This window comes from Scardinius erythrophthalmus (genome assembly GCF_964197995.2).
Source record: "Scardinius erythrophthalmus genome assembly, chromosome: 10".
Taxonomy (NCBI): Eukaryota; Metazoa; Chordata; class Actinopteri; order Cypriniformes; family Leuciscidae; genus Scardinius; species Scardinius erythrophthalmus.
Window position 1 is genome coordinate 12255805 of NC_138230.1, and position 25780 is coordinate 12281584.

General features: G+C 37.3%; 1 protein-coding gene across 2 annotated transcripts in view; it reads right to left on the bottom strand.

The window, feature by feature from the left end:
- Positions 1-6882: 6882 nt before the first annotated feature.
- The window catches only part of LOC308696876 (glutamate receptor ionotropic, kainate 5), a gene marked incomplete at its 3' end in the record, with an annotated part of 46558 nt that continues 27660 nt past the window's right edge, over positions 6883-25780 (bottom strand). The window contains exons 13-19 of one of the 2 annotated variants that reach the window (XM_081375805.1): positions 24264-24373; positions 23961-24134; positions 20900-21065; positions 18965-19190; positions 11747-11875; positions 8548-8669; positions 6883-7497 (exon numbers count right to left, since the gene is read on the bottom strand). In XM_081375805.1, coding sequence (XP_081231931.1) covers positions 6883-7497; positions 8548-8669; positions 11747-11875; positions 18965-19190; positions 20900-21065; positions 23961-24134; positions 24264-24373 — 1542 coding nt within the window. Of the gene's footprint in view, positions 7498-8490; positions 8670-11746; positions 11876-18964; positions 19191-20899; positions 21066-23960; positions 24135-24263; positions 24374-25780 lie in introns of both variants that reach the window. The other variant, XM_081375804.1, reaches the window with a different exon arrangement.

The window sequence follows — 25780 nt, forward strand, 5'->3', positions numbered from 1 at the left end:
ACTGGTTTCTGTAGATCTCTTAGATCAGTGTATTTATTTCCTCGCTTACTTTACCACTAAAGAATCATGAGAGAAAGTGCAGTTCTACTTGTCTCTTTGAACATGCTCTCCAAGATATTAATAAATGTAATAGTTCACCCAAAATTAAAAACTTTGTCATTTAGGCCTACTCACCCTCAAGTTGTTCCAAACCTGTATGAATTTCTTTCTTCTGCTGAACACAAAAGAAATTTTGAAGAATGTCAGGCAAAACTTTAGTTTAGGGTCCAACTGCTTGGCATGCATTACAAGGATATTGGCTGTTTATTAGTACTTATAAAACTCATATTAATGCCTTATTGTGCATGACCATATATTCTGATGCATCCCTAATCCAATACCTAAACTTAACAACTACCTTACAATTAATAAACAGTAATTAGGAGATTATTGAGGCAAAAGTTGTAGTGTTATCTAAAGTGTGACCGAATGTCAGTAACCAAACCGTTGATGGGTTTGATCTATGACTTCCATCTAGGAAAAACATGGAAGTCAATGGGACCCATCAACATCCTTCAAAATATCTTCTTTTGTGTTCAACAGAAGAAAGAAATTCATACAGGTTTGGAACAACATGAGGGTGAGAAATGATGACAGAATTTTCATTATGGGTAAACTACATTTCTCAGTCTTTGTGTTGGAAGATTTGAGGGTTCATCAGTGAATTCTGTGTCCACCTGCCATATGCTGTGGTTCTTCCTCATCCTTCCTGCAGTCAAAGGACACGGCAGTACTTCTGCAAGAACACCTTACAGAGACAGATTCCTGTGAAATACACGACCATCCATAAAGGTTTTACAGGTGTTCATGCTTCTTACAACGATCCCCTGGAGAGCTGAATGACAGTGGAACAACGCTGCTGGCAGTTGGTCTGCTCAAGAGTATGCTTCACTGAAAACAATTACTTTAAGATAACACATTTCTGATTTATGTGTACCCCCAGCTAATAGAGGGTGTTGCATATGGGAACTGAGTGAATTGACGTGCCGTCACATGTTTTCTTATCTAGCACAGGGCCCCAAATTAGACATTTTTACCCTTCAGGGGAAAACAAATCAAGTTAATACATATTTTGAAATATGTTACTGTTGAAAGCTGTCAATAGTGGACAATTTTGTCTGGGGTAAATTTCTTGTCCAGCTGAAAATGGTCTATATTAGTTATTTTAATTATTTTATTTCATTTGAAGAGCTGGTTTAAATGATAGTAAGCAATGACACAATTTTGGGACAATTTATGGGAAATGTTTTGTCCAGGTCTCAAGAATCACTGTTTTGACTTCGCTTTTTAATCAGGATCATTATTCAGATTTACCATGTTTTCTTTTCTTTTTTGATTAATCAGGATTTTTCAAGTCTTTACCTTCAGTTTCAGACCTATCTAAGATCTCAGTATAAAGGAATGAACAAAACAAACAGAAAATCATGATGGTACCTTCTGTTAGAACTAACTTTACCTAGGCCTACTTAGATTTTTATAAGCAAATGTAAGATTTCCAGCAGTCCAGTGAGAAAATATAGTTCAGATCCCATCTTAGGTCTATTGTTTAATTTTGTAAAAGAAATTGCAGATGAAATTGGCCGCCAAAAAATGTTTCTGTCCTATGGGAAAAATGGACCAAGATTTACAGTGGACCCACAAATAGTGGCACCCTTGGTAAATATTAGCAAATTTGACTGTGATTTTTGTTGTTGCTATTTCTCCTCTTCGTTGTTCATTCAAAATATTCACAAAAATCGAACCTTTTCTTAAAGTCTTAAAATAAAACAAATATTTTTTTTTCGTGAAATATTTCACAATTATTGGAACCCCTAGAAATTCTAATGAGTAAAAATTATAACTTAAAGGGATACTTCACCGATTAGCATTAAGCTTTGTATCAGTAGAAACCCGGTAGTATTTTCGAATGACTGTGCTTCCCTCCCTCATGTCCCCCTGAGACGAGAGATTTCTGTATTGTGTGTCTGGAAAAAACCCCTCAGATGACGCAAAAATCATAATTTTGCGTCATCTGAGGCTTTTTTTGCCAGAGGCTAGAGACTACAGCCAGTAGTGGGAGCTAGTTCCACATGTTTTCAACCCGCCCATAGGGGGTGGGATCTCTTTTCAGTTTCGAGTCAACTAGTAGCCTAGTTGTATCATTTCTTCCGATACTGGCCTCTGTAACCGGTAGGCGTGGCTTGGGAGTGGCCTCGTAGGGCAGCGAAGCAAGTGCATTCTGGGAGTTGTTGTCTTTCATCCACATGAGCCAAAAATGCATTTTCTGGCTTTCCTCAGTCTAGAAGGCAACAACTTCTAAAAAAAAAAAAAAAAGCCACATTTCTACTACATAAATTAGCAAATTTAAATACACATTCATCTTTCCAGCGCTGAAATATCCCTTTAAGTATATTCCCATTCATTCATGTGGTATGTTTTTAAGTTCACCTTAGTATTTGGTTTGAGTCATCAAACAAACTAAAGCTCAAATTTGGAGAATTGCAGATGCTAGTATTGGGGTGAGAAATTCTTCAAAACTATGATCAGACCTTATAACCTTGTTTGGGAAGGTTGCAATAAAAAAGCCTTTGGTGATATCAAACAGCAAGCTCATGCACCTACAGTACAGGTTGCCAGGTGTTACCGTTTTTTTTTTAAAGATCAGATCAGACCAGACCAAAATAAAGCTTTCTGGAAAAACACCAGAGGTGGGGTTGGCATCGTCAGAAACATAGCCATGTTGAAAAGTACCTCATCCACATTGTGCAGTATTGTGGTGGATCTTTATCTGTGGGGATAATTTTCTTCCGAAGACTCATATTACTAGGATATTGGCTGTTTATTAGTACTTCTAGAGTACATATGAATGCCCAGTTCTGCATAACCATATTCTACATCCCTTAATCCTACCCAATACTAAGGTTAACATCTACCTTACTGACTATTAATAAGCAGTAATTAGGAGTTTATTGAGGCAAAAGTCGTAGTTAGTGAGAACTAGGGGTGTGACCAAAGTTTCATTTAAAATCCACTTGACTGAAATGTTAGGGATCTCATTAGGGGCATGACACATCTGTGGCTGAGCATTTTTAAAAGCATGCTTACAGCATGTCTTTATACACTGTTCTGCCTCTTCCACGAAGACTAGAAGACATTTTTAAAAATAGATTCTCATTTTGTTTTCTGCATTTTTCTTAAAGTCAGCATTGCTCATTTCACTTGAACTCACAGCCTGTGCTTCTTCCCATGTCCTCTCATTTTGCCGCCCTCATTTGACCTCAGACATCCAGAACATCACGTAGGAGCACTGCGTTAACCTGAACATCTCAATGAAAGCATTATCAGTGGGGTAATGCTTCTGTCTACCACTGGAAGGCAGTTTTGAACAATTATTTCAACCCTTTTCTCTCAGTTGCATTTAAAGCACAAAAATCAGGACATCTGCTCTGTTTAGTCATCTTATCATCTCCCCTTGGCTGCCCTTATGTAATTCATAAGCAAATGTCAAGTATCCTTTAAAATATGTGGAAATGCTTTAATATCGTCTCTCCTGTGGACATCTGCAAATGTGTTGAACAGGTCGGTGACATCTGGCTAGTGTATATATTTGGTTAAATAACGTGTGAAGTGTAGTGTGTCTGACCTTGACTAACATGTGCTTGTTCTTCTAAGAACGCATAAATATTTAATTGTTAACATAATGGATACCTTCGATTACAGAGATGCAACAACAATTGTGCCCTAACCAGGCGTGACGCAGGTAATTTATGAATCACAATGAAAATGAAAAATGCAGCACTGCATGACACAAACATGGGCAATCAGAAAATGTCTGATGTTTAAGCTGCTTTCACGGCATGTAAAATAATCCTCACTAGCGACTACCTGCAGGTGCACGAGGCTCGAGCTGTCACGAAAGTAGAAAGAGAAATAAAAAAAACTCAGACACTATTAAAACAACATCTGCTACAATACTTTGTAATTAAATATTTAATGTTTAGATCTTTTTTACAAAGGATTCAATGTTGTGAAGAAAAAATTATGGAGTGGGATTTTGGACCAATGAGATTTCACTATGGGCGGGGCCATACAGCAGGTCTGCACAGGGATTGGCTGTGTGCTGTGAAGGTATATGGTTGGTGGAAAGGGATCATCTGAGAGGAGAGTGGTTGTTTTTATGAACATAGTTAAATCAATAATTGAATTATAACAATAATACAGCAGCTACCTTCTTTATTAAATGTAGCCATAGAATCCAAGTGGCCTATACAATGTCCTCTTGTTTATCGCACTGATTTATTAAGTTCAAGCATTTATAGCAGAATTAATTAACTTATCGTGTCACACCCAGTTAGGAGACAGTGTGAGGATTTAATGTCCCCCTATAGTCAATAATTGTATCCCTTAAAACTCATCTTTGATCACCAAAATGGCATATTTAAAAGTTTTTTCCTTAAAATAGCTTGAATGTAACTCTACAGCCTGGCCTCATTAAGTATACATGGTTCTAGAAATATGCAAATTAGCCCCGTCTCCACTCACTCACACCAGCTCAGCGATCCACTCATTGACGATCACACGTTGACGTGATTGGTTACAAGGTAGTTTGTGACATCAGAAACACCAGCGATTTCAAACCGCGTTTTTAAGACGGTCTTTGGTTCACTGCCGTTTTAAAGAGAAAATACTCTGCAATGGTGATGACTTATGAATTTGCACACGGTTTGTCTTAAAGCATATTAAAAACACCACATAGACATATAAACAATATTAAAAGCTTGATTTTCACCACATGGGGACTTTAAAGTATTCCAAACAGATTATGCATGATAAATAATATAGTTTCTAAATGATCAAATTACTAGAAACATCCATCAAGGGCAAAAGTCAGTTTGAATCACTCTGTTTTATTCCAAACATGTGTCTATATATTTAACGAAAGAGGGTAACACAGCCCTCCTACATAACCCCACAGTTTTATTGGAATATTAATAACAATATAATCTGAATCATTTGCCACATTTTCTTAATTGTGGGTGTGATTCTTCAAGCACTGGTATAGAAATCTTTGAAAATGAATGAGAAATTAAAAAAAAATGAGCTTTGAATAAAAAAAAAAATTACGATTACATTTCCATTTCTCTTTGACACACACACACACACACACACACACACACGCACGCACGCTCACACACACACATTCATGAAGCACCAACATACGAATGCTATAGCGCTGCAGATTCTAAACTGGGCTGCTATGTTTACACTTTGGATTTAAATGGATATCGGCATCTCACAAGCACCCAGACAGCAACTTCTAGTGCACTTCAACAAACCATTCATGACAGAGGCTCATTTAGTTCTATAATGAAAAACATCATTAATTATCCTCTCACATAAATAGATAAATGCCCCTTCAGGTTCACAAAGGGGTTTTTGTCTCGCCTTGATGTTGTTGTCCTTGTTCCGGGGATGAGAAGTATTTCTCCGTGTACTTACGAGTTGCAAATATTGATTGACAGCTTGTTAAAATCAACATGAAATCAAAACTGATCCTATTTAATTTCCTAACACACATTCTTGGTCTTATTGTGAACGATTCACCAGTGCACGTTACTCGAAAGAAAAAAATGCTTGAATATTACAATGTTTCACAAAAATTTAACTTTCTCACTTCTGAAAAGACTTTCCTGTTTGGCTGACAGCATCTGTGCATGCTATTAGTTAATGTTAACTAATAGACAAACTGGCATTATTGTAGACTACTGTATTAGGTACAATAATGCAGCCTTTCTAAAATCTTGCCAATAGGTAACAGTAATTTAATCCCGGTTTATGTTAATACAATAAAAGTTATGGCAAAAATATTAAATAACAACAGATTTGAAAAGGCAATGTTACCACCGGGATTTGCTGAGATGGTCTCAAGGCTGAACGCGATCTTCACATTCCACTGACATTCATGTCTGGAACGCCCACTTTGCGCGATCCGATCAATTCCTAATGAATAAAGTCCCACTCTTCATTTTCATTCTTGAATATCCTGTTTTATCTGGAAATGTATTACATTTTTTAAGCAAAGTTTTTTTTTAATTCCGTTTCATGTTGATTTGAACCTTTAACAGCTGGTGTTTTAATTAAATAAGACAGAAGATGAGAGACTGAAACCAGGAGAGTAATCTTAGAGGTTGAAGAACCATAAAACTTCCCCTCAAACTTACAAAAATCTATATACTTTGTCCTCAGAGTAATTAACAAGAGGAAAAAAAGGTATTTAAAAAAAAAAAAGGGATTAAAAGAATGAAACCAAAGAAAAAGCTAGAAAGGAAAACAACCAAGTGACATTCAGGAATAAAAATGAATTGTAACCCTTCCCCCTTGTTTAAAGAAAGAAAGAAAAAGAAAAGAATTTGTACCAAAGTCCTTTCAGTTCAACGTGCACACATTTTAGGTACAGACTCTCACAGGAGTGTATACAGTCCCCCAAAACAAATCATGGAGAAGATTCGTACTTCTATGCAAAACTGATTCGTCCTTATAGTTTCCTTCCGTGTTTCCCTTCATGACATGTTGCATAGCATACTTCCACGGGATATGCATTACATAGTCTCAACAGCGTGCCAAACCTCCCTGGCTCTCCGAGTGCCACTGAATGACGTGGTGTTAAACCAGACACTTGTACAGGAAGTGGTTGGCTGAATCATCTTTCTCTCACTCAGTGTCCATTAATGTAATTTTGCATCCAAAAATGGCCTTTATTTGCAGTATCCCAGAGGTCACTTTGACTGGAGGTGTGGACAGAGTTGTTCAATCTGTCCTCCAGCACTCATTTACATTAATTTATTGTCCAGATGAAAGGCAGCCTCAGTCCTGCTTGCAGAGGAGATCAGTGGAGGGGGTTTTAGTGGGCGGGATTGGTCTCGGAGGGGGTGTGGGTTTGGCCCTGCGTGGGCTGCCTGACCCCCCACCCTCACTGTCGGTGTTTGTATTGGAGGTGGAGGAGGGTGGTGGCGGTGGCAAACGCGGGAGAGATGATGTGGCGGAGGCCAGTGGCGAGATGCGCGAACAAGAGGACGTGGAGCGAAGGCTCTGGATCCGCCGGCACTCCTGGCACACCCGTACGTGTGTGCAGCCGCGGGGCGCCGCTGTGGGGAGCAGAGCCGGTGTGCTGCTCGGGACACTGGCACCGAGAGGGTCCTCCAGCAGTCGCTGAGGGCCCGGGCCCATTTCCGCAGCGCCCACACCGGGTCCTGGTCCTGCTGTGGCACCGGTTAACGGCCCCGTCCCACTGTAGAGTTTGCCGTTGCTAAGACGCATCTCCCGCACAAGGCGTATGGGCCGGGGAACTCCTAAAGGGAGACGGGCTGGGTGCCGAAGAACGCCCTGGGACGAGAGGGGTCGGCGGCGCCGCGAACGAGAGTTCTTTTTACAGGAGATAACGTTCCTGAATTCAGTCATCATTTCCTGACATACTGACACCTTAGTGAGGAGAAAGAGTGAAAAGAGAGTCAGGAAGGAAATATACAAAAATGTAAAAAGAAAAGACTAGATGAAATGACGGGAGACAATTTTCAAAAAAGAACAATTTTCTCATTTACCTAAAGTGGGCATCACAATTATTACATATCGTATTGAGGGTTAGGGCAGTGGTTCTCAACCTCAAAGCAATTCCTCCCATTGTCCACAACATTATTTGAAGGCCCCATTTTTTTCTAATGGCTTTTTTTCCTCAGTTTAAGTCATCTTAAGGCCCCTTTGGAAATTTGCTGAGGCCTCATAGTGGGCCCCGCCCCCCTGGTTGAGAACAACTGAGTTAGGGGTTTCTCTAACAGGTGGACTAATAAATAAGTGTAAAAAATAAATAAAAAATCCCCATAAATTGAAATGCATGCATTCGGAAGATGATTTTATCAAAAGCGATGGAAATGCATTTTAGATATATATATATATATATATATAATGTGCTCATAAGGAAACATAACCCATGACCTTGGCGTTACTAGTGACATGCTTTGCCACTTGACCTACAGAAATATCCTGCATTGAATATAAGTAAGTTTTTACTTTCCCATTTGTCTAAAATAAAATTTATATAATATGTTTTCAAATATTGTGAAACTCAAAGACTGTGAATCACTATTATGCTGGTAAGTGTTGCATGGGCAAGCATTTTCTTCTAAAAATATTACATTTTCCATTAATGCTAAAATGGTCTACAGTAGCATTCATTCAAACTCAAGCAACCTGTCCCTAAATTTACATACATGAATCTGGCAGATGCTTTTATCCAAAGCAAATTGCACACACTGCATCCAAGGTACATATTTTTTAAGATGCATTTCCTGGGAATCGAACCAATGACCTTGTTTTTTGCTAGCACTATGCTCACCGTTTGAGCTATGCTAAATAGAAAGCTATAAAACAGTTACATTACGAACACAGACGGCGTGACTGGTTGGCGTTGTGACCTACTCGTGCATGTCTGTGGTTTCGGGCAGGGCAGTACCCAGTACGGGAGTGAGGGCGTACCTCATCTGTCTCGGCTGACCGGCGCGTGGACCACACAAACTCCATAATGGCTACAAAAACAGCTATTATGAGCCCACATATCAGCACCACGAATATCCCGCCGATATTCTCCATACCTAGACCTGGAGGAAAAACATGGCAATGTGAGCAACACAGAGAACTGTCCTTCTACAAATACACTGTGGATCTGATTAGAGATCTGCATTCCCGTAGGATTCCAGAGAGATCCTATTAAACTATTTTTCTGAGATGTAGGTGAGTGTGGGCGGTATTCCTAAGAGTTATCAGTGGAAAGAATGAAGACTGGGACTGAACGGATTTGTTTTAATGAATTGGTAAAAAAAAAAAAAAAATGCAGTGGTCCTTTTCCTTTTCTTAAGTTTAATTTGAGCAACGGAAGTAACATCTGTATTCTGTGGTTTGAGATTCATGTTTTTTTTATTTTTGTAATGATATTAGGAAGAATAAACTGCATTATGACACCTACAGAAAAAAAAGAAATCTGGTAATGAAGCCTAAATTGAGCCATTGGGAGTATAACAAAACAGGATAAATATCTTCTTAATTATATACATTTAATTGATTAATTTTTGAATGATAATCAATTTTTGTTCTGTGTTGGGTGACCATTAAATTTTACAAAAATGTATAATCTTGAAGCAAAATCAGTTTAGAACAAACAGGAACTGACCAGGAAGTACCAGATCACAAAAACACTCAGATTATTTTGAAGCTCATATTATTTGACATTTTCTTGTAGACCTGTAAATAACCATGAGAGACTGTAAATGTCACTATCTGGTAAAAATACAAGCTTTGCAATCCCCACTAGAAAAATTACACTCATAGGCACACAAATTACATGCCTCAGCTACCATTTTCACTCCATTCCCCCTGGGCCAGTGTGAGTCTACAACACTTAGAATGCAAATATCACCAGACCACATAAATAAACAGTCACAGTGTTGGCAGAACTGTGAAGCATCTGTCATTTGAAACTGACGGATGAAGTACATCCTATATAACCTGGTCCTACCAGACTCTCGAACATTTCATTTGTACAGAGCGTCTGGCCACTCCCCATTGACAAGCGTTAACTTCCTTGAAGGCGCGTTGAAGTTTAAACCGATTGGATCTGCCATAACCAATCGCTAACGTTTGGTCATGACGTAACCCTACAACTCAAACTAGCACACGACCTCAACGTCATCGTTCTCAGCCACTCCCTCTGTTCGCTGATTGGACCGGTAAAAATTTGGCCGGAGAAAATCCACGAATATACCGCAAACCCAGACGGAGTACTGGAGGGAAATGAAAATTGAGCGCAAGTACGTAGGAGGGTGGAGCCAGGCTACATCTTATATGCAATATTACAACAATATAAAGAACGACAGGAAATCAAATATCCACACTGCATATGTTTGTGTGATTTGAGTAAAGATATATATTTTTTAGATTTAACACAAAACAAAGTAAGGCCTACATCTACATTCAGGATTCCCACCCTTTTATGACCAATGAATTTCCATGATTTATATCAATGTTTATGTTTATAAAACTCATTTTTACACTCATTTGACACCACACTCACAAAAAGTAGTTATAGACAAATAAATACTTTATAAATTAGAAAACAAATTATATATTGACTTTATATATAGAAATTTGTCTATCTGTGCATTCATAAATATCGATCCAAAAATAAAGGTTAAAAGGATAAGACAAATACATACATTTTTTGTCCCTGTGAGAATAGCTCAATAAATACACGCACACATACTTGAGATTATAAACATCCAGGGTTGTACCAGACCCTGCATATTAAAGTGCCAGTACTGTCGGCATCAAGTCGTACAGCAGGGCTATTCAATTGGCGGCCCGCGGGCCACATGCGGCCCGCCAATCATCTCCATGCGGCCCGACGGCACCAACCTCCCTCCTCCTCTTTTCGCTCCGATTGACCTGAGAAACGTTTTACGTGTGAATATTTCAGCAGTTATTATATTTGTCCCGAATTTATGTCGACTGAACCAGCGATAGGCTACCAATCATTCGTGAATGAATCATTCTTTTGGTTCGATTCTTTCTAAACGCGCTTGCATAACGGTCTAAAACTATTCGGATTCATTCGGACCGCTCCGTCACTGAATCATCTGAAGCGGTTTCTCGGTCAGTAGGCTACAGTTACAACAAATAGCGATGTTTTCAGTTGTTTCACTAGTTGTTTAAACACGGCCCAGCGCGGATTTGCGTTTACTCCCGGTCCCGGACACACTAATATTAAACAGCGTTGCGACAACCAGTGGAAGCGTTTCAGTTCGACAGAAACATTTCTGTTACAAACCACAAATCACTCGATGATTTAATTAGTATTAAATCGGATGAAACAGCCTCAACATTCCCAACAAGACTGATGAGGAAAGCAGGAGAAACACTGTGGCATGAACGAAATTAGAAGACTTTAAATCCCCTAATCACCCTTACAAACATTTACCACATTTACTGTAGTAATTTACCATGGTTGGGCAGAAATGTGCAATATTTATATTGAATACTATGTAGTAATAAATAAATATAGTAAATATATACTATAATATTATATAGTAGGCCTATAATAGTAAATATAGTGTTTTATAAATTTATATTGTATTAGTTTTATTAGGTGGGTAGAGGAATATATAGGCTATTTAGCGCTTGTTATGAAATTATGTCAGTTTCTTTGTAAAGGTGCGTATAGTTTTTAACTTGTGTTTAGGCATTTTTTATACAGTGGGAGCCTGTGGTTAACAAGTCTCACTGTCAGAATATTTTCATTTAAGCATAACAATTATAAATAAAATAATTATTATTTCTCACCAACAGCTATAAGTTTGTATAAATAATTTATTTGTTCCAAGGAAAATAGTTGTACACAGCTGTAAATTATCAAGTTTTTATTTATTATGGTTTTATATATTTGCATACTGTTGGGTACCACATTTCCAAGTAAATACCACACGTCTTTAGGGTTACTTTAACTTATTTATTGAAACTGTTATGTTTCAATAAATAAGATAAACCCCCAAACCAACCCACCGGCCCACCTCAACTTTTCGATTTGATAATGCGGCCCTCGAATGAATCTAATTGAATAGCCCTGTCGTACAGTAACAGAACAGTACATTATGGTGAAGTGCTAATGAGTATAATCTTCACTCACCTTTGGCTCGATGGTCTTCTTCTTTAAGACACTTTCCCCCCTCCCACCAACGACGCTTTAGGATTTCTAATCTGTTGTTTTCTTGGAGCTGCAGCACACCTAACGTGATCTCATCTCTGAATGGTGAACCTGCAAGAGAGAGAGTGAAATTAGCTAGTTTAGCTAATTGGCCAACAAGACTCCCAGGGACACCAGCTGACAAGTGTTCAAAACCATCTACTGTAAAACCTTGGCAATGCTGGGAAACTAGATAACTACTGTACCTTAAGATAACAGTAACAGAAGTGAACATAGGCTATGGCTAGCGATGCTACAGGCATGTTAAGACCAGCAATGCTACACAGTAAACAATTTTTGGCCTTTTAGACAGTTCTACTGACAGGGACAGTGATAGAAAATGACCCAAACTAGCGTTACCCTCATTAGCACTATGGTTCAACATGCCAAAACACATACGCTAACTGCTAAGACATCACTCTGAATGTATTAAGTCAACTGATGTTGTGCAAATGAGTTTAGTTAGCTAGTGTGTCAGAATGAAAATGAATGTTATGATAGGTTAATTCCAAATTATTTGACTTGTTAGAATAACATCATCCTTCATTAGACATTACTGTATCACAGCTAATCATGTCAGGCTAATAACAAATGTGACGTGAAAGGATGTGTTCATCAAATTAATAGATGTTAATTTAAATTAGACACTGCAGATCTGCACTGGAATGGATCAGCTGTCACTGAATGTTATTTTATTATTCATTCAAACGCTGTGAAAGCGAAGTATCATACAGGAGCATGTTTTTGCACCTCAGTATAAGCACAAATGTTTTGTATGTATATTGTGTCAATATCACTTATATCAAGCCCTGGATTTAAAGTACATTTATTTTCTGTCATGTAGACTAAGAAATATGCAACCTTTTCTAATTTCTAACCAACCTAGAAAAAAAGTGCCTGTGGCTATATTTCTACAAATTGATAGTACGTTGCTTCTTGCATGTTTCATTCATGGTTTTATTAGCAAAATGACCTGATTGAACATCACTATTGAACCTGACTATTTACCACAAACATACAAATACTTTAAAGATGAAAAGATATTCAAAAACATTTTACTACTGTAACGTGATGTACTTTTTGAATGAAATAGAATATTTATAGAATTACATATTCTGATGAATCATGCACACAATAAAAGTGTGTGAACGATAACAAGGTTTTATTTGTTAACAATGCATTAGTTATCTTGAACTAAGAATGAACTAATATTATTTATATTTTTTATATATAAACTAATTTTTTATTAACTTTATTTTATTATTTTTTTCTTACTTTATTTAATATATACTAATATGAATTAAAGGTGCAGTAACTAAGTGATTTCTGAGAAACACTGTTGAAAGTGGTTTGACCGAGCACCAAAACACACTTGTAGCCAATCAGCAGTAAGGGGCGTGCCCACTCATGTGGGGGGAGGTGCCTGTGTTGCATAGCATGTTCTTAAATATGGGGGCGGAGCTATTAAGATAGGGGTGTGCCCCTTTTTGGTAGGGGTGTGTTTGTTTGGGTGATTTCAAATAACAATAGCGTTTCTCAGAAATCGCTTACTGCACCTTTAAGTGAACAATATTTTCGAACATTATTTTATACTAGATCAATAAATGCTTATTGATGTTACAGAAGGAAGATAAGTAATTAACTACCAGTTGCTCAAAACAAAGGTCATTCCATAATTTACAGTATAAGGGCCACACCAAGCCGATGGGTGGCTGTCGGCCAACGTCGGGCAGTCGGTAGGCATCGGTCAGGCTAGTTTTTGAAGTGTGTACAGTTCTACACAAAGTAGGCACTTATAAATGTACATCTTTATCTTTTTTGGAGGATTCCAAAACGCGAAAAACAACATGGCCGTATGTAGCTTAATCAATATAAGTGAAGATAAACTCATCAGCATGATTCATATTCAAAATGGAAAGCAAATGCTGCTAGTTCACGTTCACTTTTTGAATGACGAATATAGACTATTGTCATCTGCTGTTGTGGACAGTAACAGTTATTATCTCTCATACATGCGCAGAACATTCATGCTTAGCCATAGGCTGTAGTTTTTGTGATGTTCAAATGCAACTTTTTTGTCCAAAGTCGACGTGAGCCTACTAGTTCTTTGATGTCGGTTTGGTGTGTACCGGCCTTGACCCAGTCTAAGGACGCTGTGATGACATCATCTGCACTCCAGGTAGCTATGGAAGCAGATGGAGGGTGTCCATGGTGACCAACCTCTTCATGAATGAGTGGATGAGAGGATTTTATCACTTGGCACCAGAACTTTGGAAGGCGACCTGAAGAGATGTGTTAGAACTGGGAGGAGGGAATGAATGTTTGAACTCCTGGAAGACATTCTATGACCTGGAGATAGACTTTGAAGACGGATGCTGCTCCTGCAGGTTCTAATTTCAAATCTAGTTACGGGTTCATGCGATTATGATTAATGGTGATCCTTTGGAGGACAGTTTAGCCTAGTGGTCATGAGGTTGTTGGACTGATCTTCCTGGAGGACAAAAGATCAAAAACAGCAAGCAGCACTGGTAATTTCCTCACCGCATCGAAGTTACCCACCCATGTTTGTGAGTATTCATAAGCATCCTCCCTCTTATTTTCAAAATCTTATCTGCTAAAACAAGACTATACTCATTCCTTCTTAAATTTTTGGAGCCATCATATCTTTTTCAAGGACCAAAAATGAAAGGCTTTAATTATTCTTCATGCATCATGGGAGTCTAGGCAGCCCATAATGGCACACAGATTGGGCATGTCCTTAATATCCAATCTGCCCCTCAAACCCTCTAGCGCCACCAACCACTGTCACTGATTCCTCCGTCCCAAAAATTAATGAGAATATCAATATTACAAAAATAAAACAAATATTACAAAATGTGACAATATAAAGTGTAGAAATCACTTGTTTTTCTAAAGTAACAGTGTCCAACAGTCTCTCTTGCCTCCTCTGAGTCCATTGAGTTTTAACAGACCCCCTAAAGCATGCAGTGGGTTTGGTGGGGGTTAATTGAGAATGAATGGGGAAAAGTCACGTGAGAGGAGGCAATGTCTCTGTCACACTATAATATGGATATTATCGGTTATGATTGGTTTGTGTGATAGGTCCCATCTCTTGTTTCCATGCATGTTCGCGAATAGGTCTGAATGAACAAAATGTTAAAAAGAACAGCAGAATATCAGTTCACAAATTGTTTATGCCTTAAGTAATTATTTTGAAATAGATTTAAAAATGCTTAAAACTAAATTAAGTTAATGTAAAAACATTAAATAGAATTGTATTTTTCTATTGTTCTCTTTTTTTGTTTTAATGTTTATTTAACTAGAAATGTATGATAACATTAAGTGTAACTGGGACATGAATTTATTCATATTATATATATATATATATATATATATATATATATATATATATATATATATATATATATATATATATATATATATATATATATAAACAAAAAAACGGAGAGGACTTTGCCTCCACATTTCAAAACACCACTGTACGCCACTGATCGTACAGTAGAACTAGTTTTGGACCAAATGATTTGGACAGTGTTGTTGTTAACTTAAACTATACAAATGTTTTATTCTTTAATTGAAATAAAGCTGAAACAAAAAATTAAATATAAATATTAGAATATAAACATACTCAATAAAAATATATAAAAACAGAAATAAAAATAAATTAAAGCTAAATTAAATTGAATTAACTGAATTTAAATGTTCAATGTTTTCAATTCCTGCCCCATTAGATTAACAAATTTTTTAATCCTCCTTCAGGTTTCACCAAATTTCATCAGAAATCTCACAGGCCATGTCAGTAAAGAGCTATTAAAAGGTTTCTGATATACTACACTGTTCAAGAGTAACACATCAAAGACACTAAACAGGAAGTAAGGTCATATCTTTGCAATTCTTTGAGATATTGACATGAAACTTGATACGTATTGTTGTCAAGAGCATTTGGTGACCGTTTAACCTAGTCAAGACTTCATAAAATAGAACTTTTTAGATTTTTTATTTAATAATGTTTATTTTTTAGATTTGCTCTTTTTTCCCCCTCATTAATATAACCGACACTAAACACCCATAATGAAATTGCTAGAAAAGATGCCACACATGAGGTGAGGCTGTTATTAGGCAAAACTTCTTCATATTGATTTAGAAATGTATAAATAGTGGAAAATCTATACTATTCAAAGTTTTTATTTTCATAATGATAGATTCGATAGATTTTATTATAGAGTCCAGAGCATTCACATTTTAAGCTCTAGTCACCGTTCTTAAAAGCCAAAACTAGCAAGTAGGGATCAAAATTCCAGGACAAAAAGCAATACAATTGCTAAATATATGCAGCCTTTTGATGAATTGTACACCCGAATAACATTGGAGCTAAACTTAAGACATTTTGCATTTCAGAAATCTGCCGATCAGCTTCAAAAGAATGTTGAAAAATATAAAAGAACTATTAGCTTGCTTAGAAGTCTTTGGGAATTGGAGTAGTAGGCATACTGTGTGAAATCACCACATGACGCCAATAACACTTTTACGACCTATTTCACTTTCACAGCTGGATGTAAGCTTCTTAAATTTTGACTTGACAAGCCCCTTTACACTCAAGTCCAGAAAACCCTTCTACATTATTCCAGTGAATACAGTGGCTCAGTGGTGGTCATTATCTCACCCAGCCCAATCCTTTAGCCATGCTTAAGACCCCATGTTTTCTCTTTTCCTGCCTTCCTCATTGTGAGGAATTCCCCATTAGTGAGTATTAAAGCCCTCAAAGCAAAACACATATGCCATAAATTGTTTCTTTTCCCTCCCTCGTCTGTCAATGAATAATTGCAGGAAATGCCAAATGTCAAAAACAAAGTCAGAAATGCTATTTATCAAGCTTTGCGGAAAGTGCCAAGCAATCTATCCAGGAGAAAAATTAGATAGAAATGTGCAATATCAGAGCGTGAAGAGATGCTATCATTGTGACATCTTGTCTGTCTGATGTTCTGTGAGCAATCATCATGTTTATTTCTGACAGAACTAAAATGTTTTTTTATTTTACTTTTGGAATTTTTTTTTTATTCATTGGGATAATGGAGAGAACAATATATATATATATATATATATATATATATATATATATATACTTTCTGCTATTTTACGCCGCTCACATGAGCAAAATGTCAGAGTTTGGGCGCTAAAAGTCAAATCTCACACAGAACTAAAACAGAAATTTTGCATAATAAATAAACAAATAAATGCTAATGTATATTATTTGTATATTTACTAGGCATATTTATTGCCAAAGAAATAAATAAATACTGTTTGTTATAAAGCGCTTAATTTCTGTGCCACAAGTGTGTTTCTACAGAGCCACATTGATTATACTCTTGTGAAGAAACAAAAAAAAATATTTTAATTGTCTCTGCACATTAAACTGGGATGGCTGTCACTAACGATTATTTTGGTAATCAAGTAATCAGTCGATTATTTTGACAATTGATCGAGTAATCTTTTTTGATTCAAATGTTTGATTAGGGTTGGAGCTAAACTCTACTGGACAGCGGCCCTCCAGCACCGACGTTCCCCATCCCTTACATGAAGTATCAAAAGCAAATAATCATTTGGTTTTATTGAACAACACTGTTAAAATACATAATGTAATATACATAATATAAACTTAAGCAACTTATGTACATTATTCTGTATGTATTGGTTTCAAAAGCGGCCAGTCAATTGAGACTACCCTGCTCTCGGTTATTGAAGCTGGCAAGAGCAGCTTCCAAATCATCAGGACTCATCTTGCTGGATCTGTTTGCTGCTTTTGACACAGTTAATCACCAGTTCCTCCATTTAACTTTCATGATGAAGGGCATCTCAACAACCACACTCCAATGGTTCAAGTCTTACCTCTCAGGTATGTTCTTCAGGGTGTCTTGGAGGGGTGAGGTGTCTAAGTTGCAACATCTAGCTACTGGGGTGCCTCAGGGCTCAGCGCTTGGACCACTTCTCTTCTCCATATACATATCATCACTAGGATCATGTGCCATTCAGAAACATGATTTTTCCTATCACAGCTATGCTGATGACACGCAACACTACCTATCAGCCAGATGTTCAGAGAGTAGCTGCTCGCATCTCAGCCTGCCTGACAGACAGACATTTCTTGCTGGATGAAGGACCACCACCGTCAACTAAACACTGCAAAGACTGAACTGCTTATGGTCTTAGCCAACCCAAAACTATGCCACAACTTCTCTATTCAGCTAGGTTCGTCAACCATAAATCCATCCAGGACAGCCAGGAACCTTTGAGTTGTGACTGATGATCTGTTAAACTTCCCAGAACACATTGCTAGAAGTGCCCAGTCCTGCAGATTTGGCTTATACAACATTACAAGATTAGGCCCTTCCTATTGGAGCATGCTAAACAACTCCTTGTCCAAGCTCTTGTTCTAACCAGACTGGACTATTATAATGCTGTCTTGGCAGGTCTTCCAGCATGCACTGTCAAACCTCTGCAACTGATTCAGAATGCTGCATCAAGAGTGGTCTTTCACAAGCCGAAGGGAGCGCACGTCACATATCTCAACTTGCACTGGTTGCCAAATGCTATTCGCATCACATTCAACGCACTGATGTTTGCCTACAGAGCAACCACTGGCTCTGCAGCCCTACACCCTATACTACTTCAGACTTGCTGTAGCATGAAACACTAAGCGTTTCAGACTTTGTGTGTTCCCAATTGCACATTATTGGAAACCCAGACAAACAACGTTCGTGTGGAGCAGCATTTACTGTGAATGGAGACGCACTGAGACGGAAGAAACTCATAACTTCCCCCTGAAATAACTGATAATCACATGTGGAAGCCTGTTGCCACCTCGGAGTAAAAATTAAAGCAAGCAATTGTTTGTGAGATTAAGTTCAAAATAAAAAACAAAGTCACAGTGTGAAAAAGGCAAAAATTCTTAAACTTTTCCCTAGTTTGCTGCTTGTACCACTTAAAGCTAACGTCTGGCTTTCTTCAGATATTGTATTATAGACCTCCTAGACAGTATTTCTAGTCTACTAATATAACAAGGTTAAAATCAGACTTTGGCTGATATCCCACCTGAAGCCTTTCTCTCTATTTCTCGGACACTTCCACTTCCGCCCTACTCACCCAGAGGCATGCCGATGCCGTAGCCCTTGGTGTCCAACAGGCCTCCTATCTGTGTGAGGTTGCAGTTGAGGCGTCGGTAGTACTCGTTCATAGTGCTCTCCAGAAGAAAGGCGTATTTGGAGTTTAAAACCCGTGCTATGCCCTCCTCCGTGCTCTTCACGAACACACTGGGCTGCTTGGAGTACATGTAATTCCACATGCGCTGGTACGTCTGATAGCGCGAGTTCTGAGAGCGAGAGTGCAGAGTGGGTTTGTCATCACAGATGAAAGTCATTGGAAAAGACAGAGAGAGAGAAAAGAGAGGTGAAACAGACATAGTATTGAAAGGCGGAGAAAAATCAAAGACGAAATTATAATTTGCGGTGACATGAGGACAGGTGAATGAATAAAGAGACATTTTATTGGCAGACATTGAGAGTGAACTAGATTAAGGTAACATATTGAAAGAAAGTGAAAATGTAAGGGAAAGAAAGATGGATAATACATTATTAATGTAATAGAGGAAGTGAACTTGGCCTCCAGTGTGAATATAAATGTAGCTGTGAATCACTAAGCCAACTGCTTGCTGCCATAAACAGGACATGATGCATTATAACATCATTAAACCACATGCACAAACTAGTCGATTAGCTCTACTGCTATTTAAAGCATTCGATCCATTTCGACTTATCGTGTATCACACAATTTCGGCTCCACTTGTTTTGTTTTTCCATCCTATATTTTAAATTATTTACACAAGGTAAACACTGACACGCACACTAGTCAACTACTTTTCTGAGCAATTAGCCATAATGAGTAGTCAAGAAAGTTCCATATTGTGAATGGATCTATCTACAAGCAAATCCAGAAGGCATGATTTAAATAGAGCTACATTGAAAGTATTAAACAATTAGTAAAAATTATATAATTATAAAAATATAAATATATACTCACTGGCCACTTTATTGGGTACACCTTGCAAGTACCAGGTTGGACCTCCTTTTGCCTTCAGAACTGACTTAATTCTTCATGACATAGATTCAACAAGGTGCTAGAAACATTCCTCAGATGTTTTGGTTGATATTGACATGACAGCACTTCTGCCTGAATGCATTTGTTTCTGTCATGTGATTGGATAAGATACTTGCGTTAACAAACAGATGAACAGGTGTACCTAATAAAGTGGCCATTGAGAGCAACTACTGCTCAAAAGTTTTAGACTTCTTTTTTAAAGAAGTTAATACTGGAGGCATTAAATTAATTAAAAGTGTCAGTAAAGGCATTTCTAATGTAACAAAATATTTATGTTTCAAATAAATGCTGTTCTTTTGAATTTTCTAATAATTAATGAATCCTGAGAAATATCGATCAAGGTTTCCAAAAAAAAAAAAAAAAAAAAAGCAGCAGCAGCACAATTGTTTTTTAACATTGATAATAAGAAATGTTACTTGATCATTAAATCAGCATGTTAGAATGATTTCTGAAGGACCGTGTGACTATGAAGATTGGAGTAATAATGCTGAACATTCAGTTTTGCCATCACAGAAATAAATTACATTTGAAAAGTTATTTTAAGCATAAGAGACTTCTTTCAAAAACATTAAAACACCTTGCTGACCCAAAACTTTTGAACAGTGCTGTATAAATATTGTCAGTATTATTAAAAAATATATATACTAATATTAATTAATACCTACACTGTACATGCAAAAGGTGGGTCTTGCATAAAACTTTGTGAGAGAAGGGCATTTCAATTTGTGGAAATCTGAAGCTTTCTGTGAAGTTCTGCCAGCACAGATAACGCGTGGGCCTGGATATGAGTCAACAGTCCAGTCACCGCCATAAACAGGAAGTGATGCATTATGACATCACATGTACACATGGAAGGCCAGTGAAACAAATCCAACACACTAATTTCACACAAACACATGTTTGCACAAACAAGGACCTACGTACCATGAAGAAGGTCATAGTACTTCCTCCTTGAATAGTCCCGTACTGGATGTTCGTCTGATCTGCCAAGTCATCAGCAGATTCGATTGGCACCTCCATCCTCTGGACCGTCAGAAAAGCTGCAAGGTTTGCCGTGTAGGAGGAAATGATGATCAGCGTAAATGCCCACCTGTCCCGTACACACAGGAACACAGCGTTTTTTCCACCAGAAATATAAATGCACGTAGATTAGAGACAGATTTTTACATTAGACACAGGTGTTTGCACATATGCTTACATACAAACATCACTCAATGAAATATTGAAAGACACCCACAGCTGCAATGTCAACCAGATGAACCTGGTTTAATCAAATGCAAAATAGCAAGCTAAGATAAAGATCAATGAATAGTGTTTGCAAACTCTGCAATGTGAATGAATTAAGGCATGATGACAGATTCACAACTCAATGTTGACACATTAACCATTTAACTAACACTCTTATTCATGCCAGATGTTCTTCTAACCAACGTGATCACTGTAGAAAAAACGAGTTGGTAAACTGGTTCAAGCAATGTTCAGGAATGCTGTTAACCAGCTTAACCAGTTCCCCACAAGAGCCAATGTGGTCTACTAGCTCTGGTCAGGATGGTCTGCCAGGTTGACCTCAGCACTACTAATTGGTAGTTCAGTTGGTCAGACACCTAACTAGCTTTAACCAGGTAAAAAACAAGCCATGTTCTTGTACACAAATAATCAAAAAAAAAAAAGTACTTATGCTCTGTTGAATCTGAAATCAGAAATCCATCACATTATTAAAGAACACTAACATTCAAAAGTTTGGGGTGGGTAAGTTTCATTTTTATTTTATTTTATTTATTTATTTAAATATGCGCAACAAGGCTGCATTATGAGATAATGTTACTGTTTTCTATTTTTAAATATTTAAAAATGTCCTTTATTCCTGTGATGCAAAGCTGAATTTTCAGCAACATTACTCCAGTCTTCAGGGTCACATTACCTTTCAGAAATCATTCTAGTATACTGATTTATTATTATCAATGCTGAAAACAGTTGTTTCGTTTATTATTTTTGTGGAAACCACAATATATATTTTTAGGATACTTTTATAATTCAAAAGAACAGCATTTATTTGAAATTGAAATCTTCTGTAACATCATAAATGTCTTTACTGTCATTTTTGATCAATTTAATGTGTCTCTAGCTGAATAAAAGTATTGATTAAAAAAATTGAAAAACAAAAAAACTCTTACTGACCCCAACCTTTTGAACTGTAGTTTGCTTGTTTGTATGATAGCAATTTTTAGTAGGAAGTTTGAGAGCCCTTCCAAAACACATGGATTGTGCTCTTCGTCGCAGTAAATTAATGCTCAGATGAAAGGAAACTTCTCAATTCCTCAGAGAAAGAGTTTTCATGAGACTGGTGAAGCGTTTAAAACTTTTCTAAAGAGACTGGCCTCCAAAAATGCACAAACAGGCAGATTAGTTACTTGTTATTTACTAGTAAAAGCTCTTTATCAAAAATTAAAGAGCACCAATTGCAGACACACGTCCCCCTGAGCATCACAGAGTTTAGCGTTGTGCTGAGGGACACAGTGGAGATAGACGGGAGCTCTCTGGTTTCTGGGTCACCCCTGTGTGGGATTAAAGTTGCATCTATTGTGTTTATTCACACCACAGATATTTAAACATTTGGCTTCCACTGCATGCACATATCAAATCATTTCAACTCCATTGTTTGTCTTCCTGAAAGTGGTTGTTCAACTTAAATGACCTCAACAGCAAGGCGCAAGACTGAAATTGAAGAGATGGAACACAAGACAGCTTGACTTGATATAGCAAAATGAACAGAGGTGGGAGACTAATCTGGAAATGCACTACAAAAGAGCGAAGCGCACAATACATGTCTGCACACAAAACAAACACCCCCATACAAACTTCAATACACTTTACACTTTCAATAAGTGAGAAAAGACACACTCTTAATGTCTCTTAAAATCTCTCTTCACACAGAGAACAGATTTTCAGTGCATGTTAAATTGAAATAACGCTTCCCCTTGTGTGAAAATCTGCTCAACAGAAAATGTTTACACCAAAGTAGGTCATTTTTTTTGGCTTACTTGGCCACAAAAAACTAGACCTACCAACAAATGACTCTCTCCAGTGATTATTCACTTCACATGAAATCTTGAAAAATGTTAATTCTTTCAACCATTTCAGTTAAGTTTAAACATGCCCTGGAATAAAAAGATGATCTTGATGTTGATTGACCTTCAAGTAGATTTTGGTAATATGCTAGTGCGGATTTTTGTACTTGCTCACACCACCAAGTCAGGCAGCAGTCAATGAAAATACGAATATTTAATTAAACAATTCATTTACATTTAAATATGAAAATTTAAATATGAATAGATATGAAAATTAAAAAGAACTGTTTTATCTGTCCCTCTTCTCATTTTCATCATGAAATTTAGGCTTTTTTGGGGGGGAAATGTTTCTCAAAAACGTTTGGTGCAATGGTAATATTGGTGACAGTGATTCTTTTTCATAAAAACAAAACAAATTATACAGATAAAATTAACTGGAAATACATTTTAGGTTCATTGGCAAAAGTGCAGTATAATTAACTTTTTATGCATTTGTTATAAGAGAAAAAGAGAAGTTATAAAGTCTGGGTTGGGACAAAAGCACAAAATAGAGAAATTCTGGAAAATCTAACCATTTAACAATCATATTCTAACACTAGAAAAAGTAATTAAAGAGAAACAATACAAAGTTTAAAGCTATTATAATCTATGCTTTAAAAATAGGATTGCATTAAAAAAATCTTTAAAATCCTCATTGGGTACAGAAAAGTTCCATAAACTAAAGATTTGTTTAAACAAATAAATAAAATAATATATATATATATATATACATACACACACATCTTGTGTGATGTGTCTTGTGTTCATATCTTGAACCAGCTTGTGTCTTTAATACTCACAGATGCACAGATGCACATTCACACTTACTGCATGGTCTCTTACACCTTTAAGGAAGTGTGAACCATCTCCACACTTACCAAACGCCACTGACACAGCGTGTGGACAGGGCCCGGGGCATGATCTCTGAGCCCTGCTGCATGAAACCACCAATCGGAAACCACAGGCTGTTCCCTAGTGTGTACTGATTCTCCAGAAGGTCCTTACGGTCCCGCCAGCACGGGAAGGGGTTGTACCACTCATATGGACTCAGCCTGATGGAGGGAGAGAAAGAAACAAACAATGAAACCAGGAAAGACTACTGTTACCTCAAGAAGAACGCTGGACTGTGAATATAATGATATTCAAAATAGATCTGTGTGTATTGAGTGGCAGTGTGGCACCTGGCAGCCAGGAAGAGTACACAGCTAACGGCCAGATAGGCTAAAAGCATAAAGAGCCAGACAGCTGGCGAAAACGGATCCAAGAAGGAGAAATAACCTGGCTTCCTGCCCTGTAGAAAGCACATAAACAATACAAACAATGCTTTCACCACTCCTACAGAATCTCAAAACAGCTGAAAGCTTTTCCAGATACAATTGCTGTTTGTTATTGTTTGGTTTAGTGCATTCATATGCAGAGATTTGCTAAAAGTTTGCTGTTGATACGGACAAAACATTATACAGATTTATGCATTATGCATCAGGCAGGTGCTGTCATCCAAAGCAACTTACAATGCATTAAAGATATGCATTTGATCAATTCATGTCTTCTAAGGGATCCGACGCCCTTACACTTTTGCACCATGCTTTGATGTTTAAGCTACAAGAATGCAAGATTTTCATGCAAGATTGTTAAATGTGACATAATCCACCTAAACAAAATCTTATGAAAATTCTTTACTAAGCGCTGCCTGTTGCTAACTCAGACAAGCGTTACATAATGTCCCATTGGAATGTCTTACCCTGAATCACTATGGTAAGCCTATTATAAGCGTTTATATTTTAGACCTGTCGTGTGTGTCTTGTCATATCCGTAAATAGAGAAAAGTTGCTCAGGCTACTTTGACGCATGTATGGTGTGGAAGTGGCAGAGGTTTGTGTCACAACGAGCGAGAACGGTTGACATAGAGCGGTTAAATCCCCAACCTCCGGGGAATCACCCGTTTTAAACATAAGAGAGTCAGCTGACAAAAAGAGAACGTGACAAAGCTCGTAATAAAACAAGAATCAACATTGGCTTGGCTTTTCGGAGAACTGAGGGATTTGAAACGTTGTAAGAGCGACACGGAGATGGTGTTTTTATTACTCAACAGGTGAGTGAGGTATTTTATTGAACAGATAAATTGCCATATGTAGCTCTAACAGAGTTGATTGTAAAGCATTATCTATTGTGAAGGGTCATATCATTAAGGTTGTTGTAGTGCTGTGCTGGAAATAATTTTAAAGCAAGATTCACGTCTATTAATGGGTAAAGCTACAGTAACGTCTTAAGCTAGTCAGCTTGAAATCCTTTTCATCTAAACTGGTTATATCTCTTAATACTAATATGTTTTATGAGCAGTTGGATAACCATATTAATCTGCACAGAGCAGAGCTGAAGCACAACCAAAGCACAACCAAAACAATGTTCTTCCACAAAATGCATGCAGTTTTTAACCGCTAGAGGGACAAAAGTTACATAGTGTACCTTTAATAATAATTGATGAAAAAGAATAATAATAACAAATATACATTAATAATATACTTAAAGGAGAACTCCGGTCAATTTTAACATTGAGCTCATTTTATTGTACATTTGGAGTGCTGTCAATACAGAGAACAACTACAAAAATCGGTGTTGCCTACACCGAGTTATTCTATTTTTAAAATTTGCACCCTGTTGACTTCAATGGGGCAAGTACTAAACCTGCTTTTAGCCT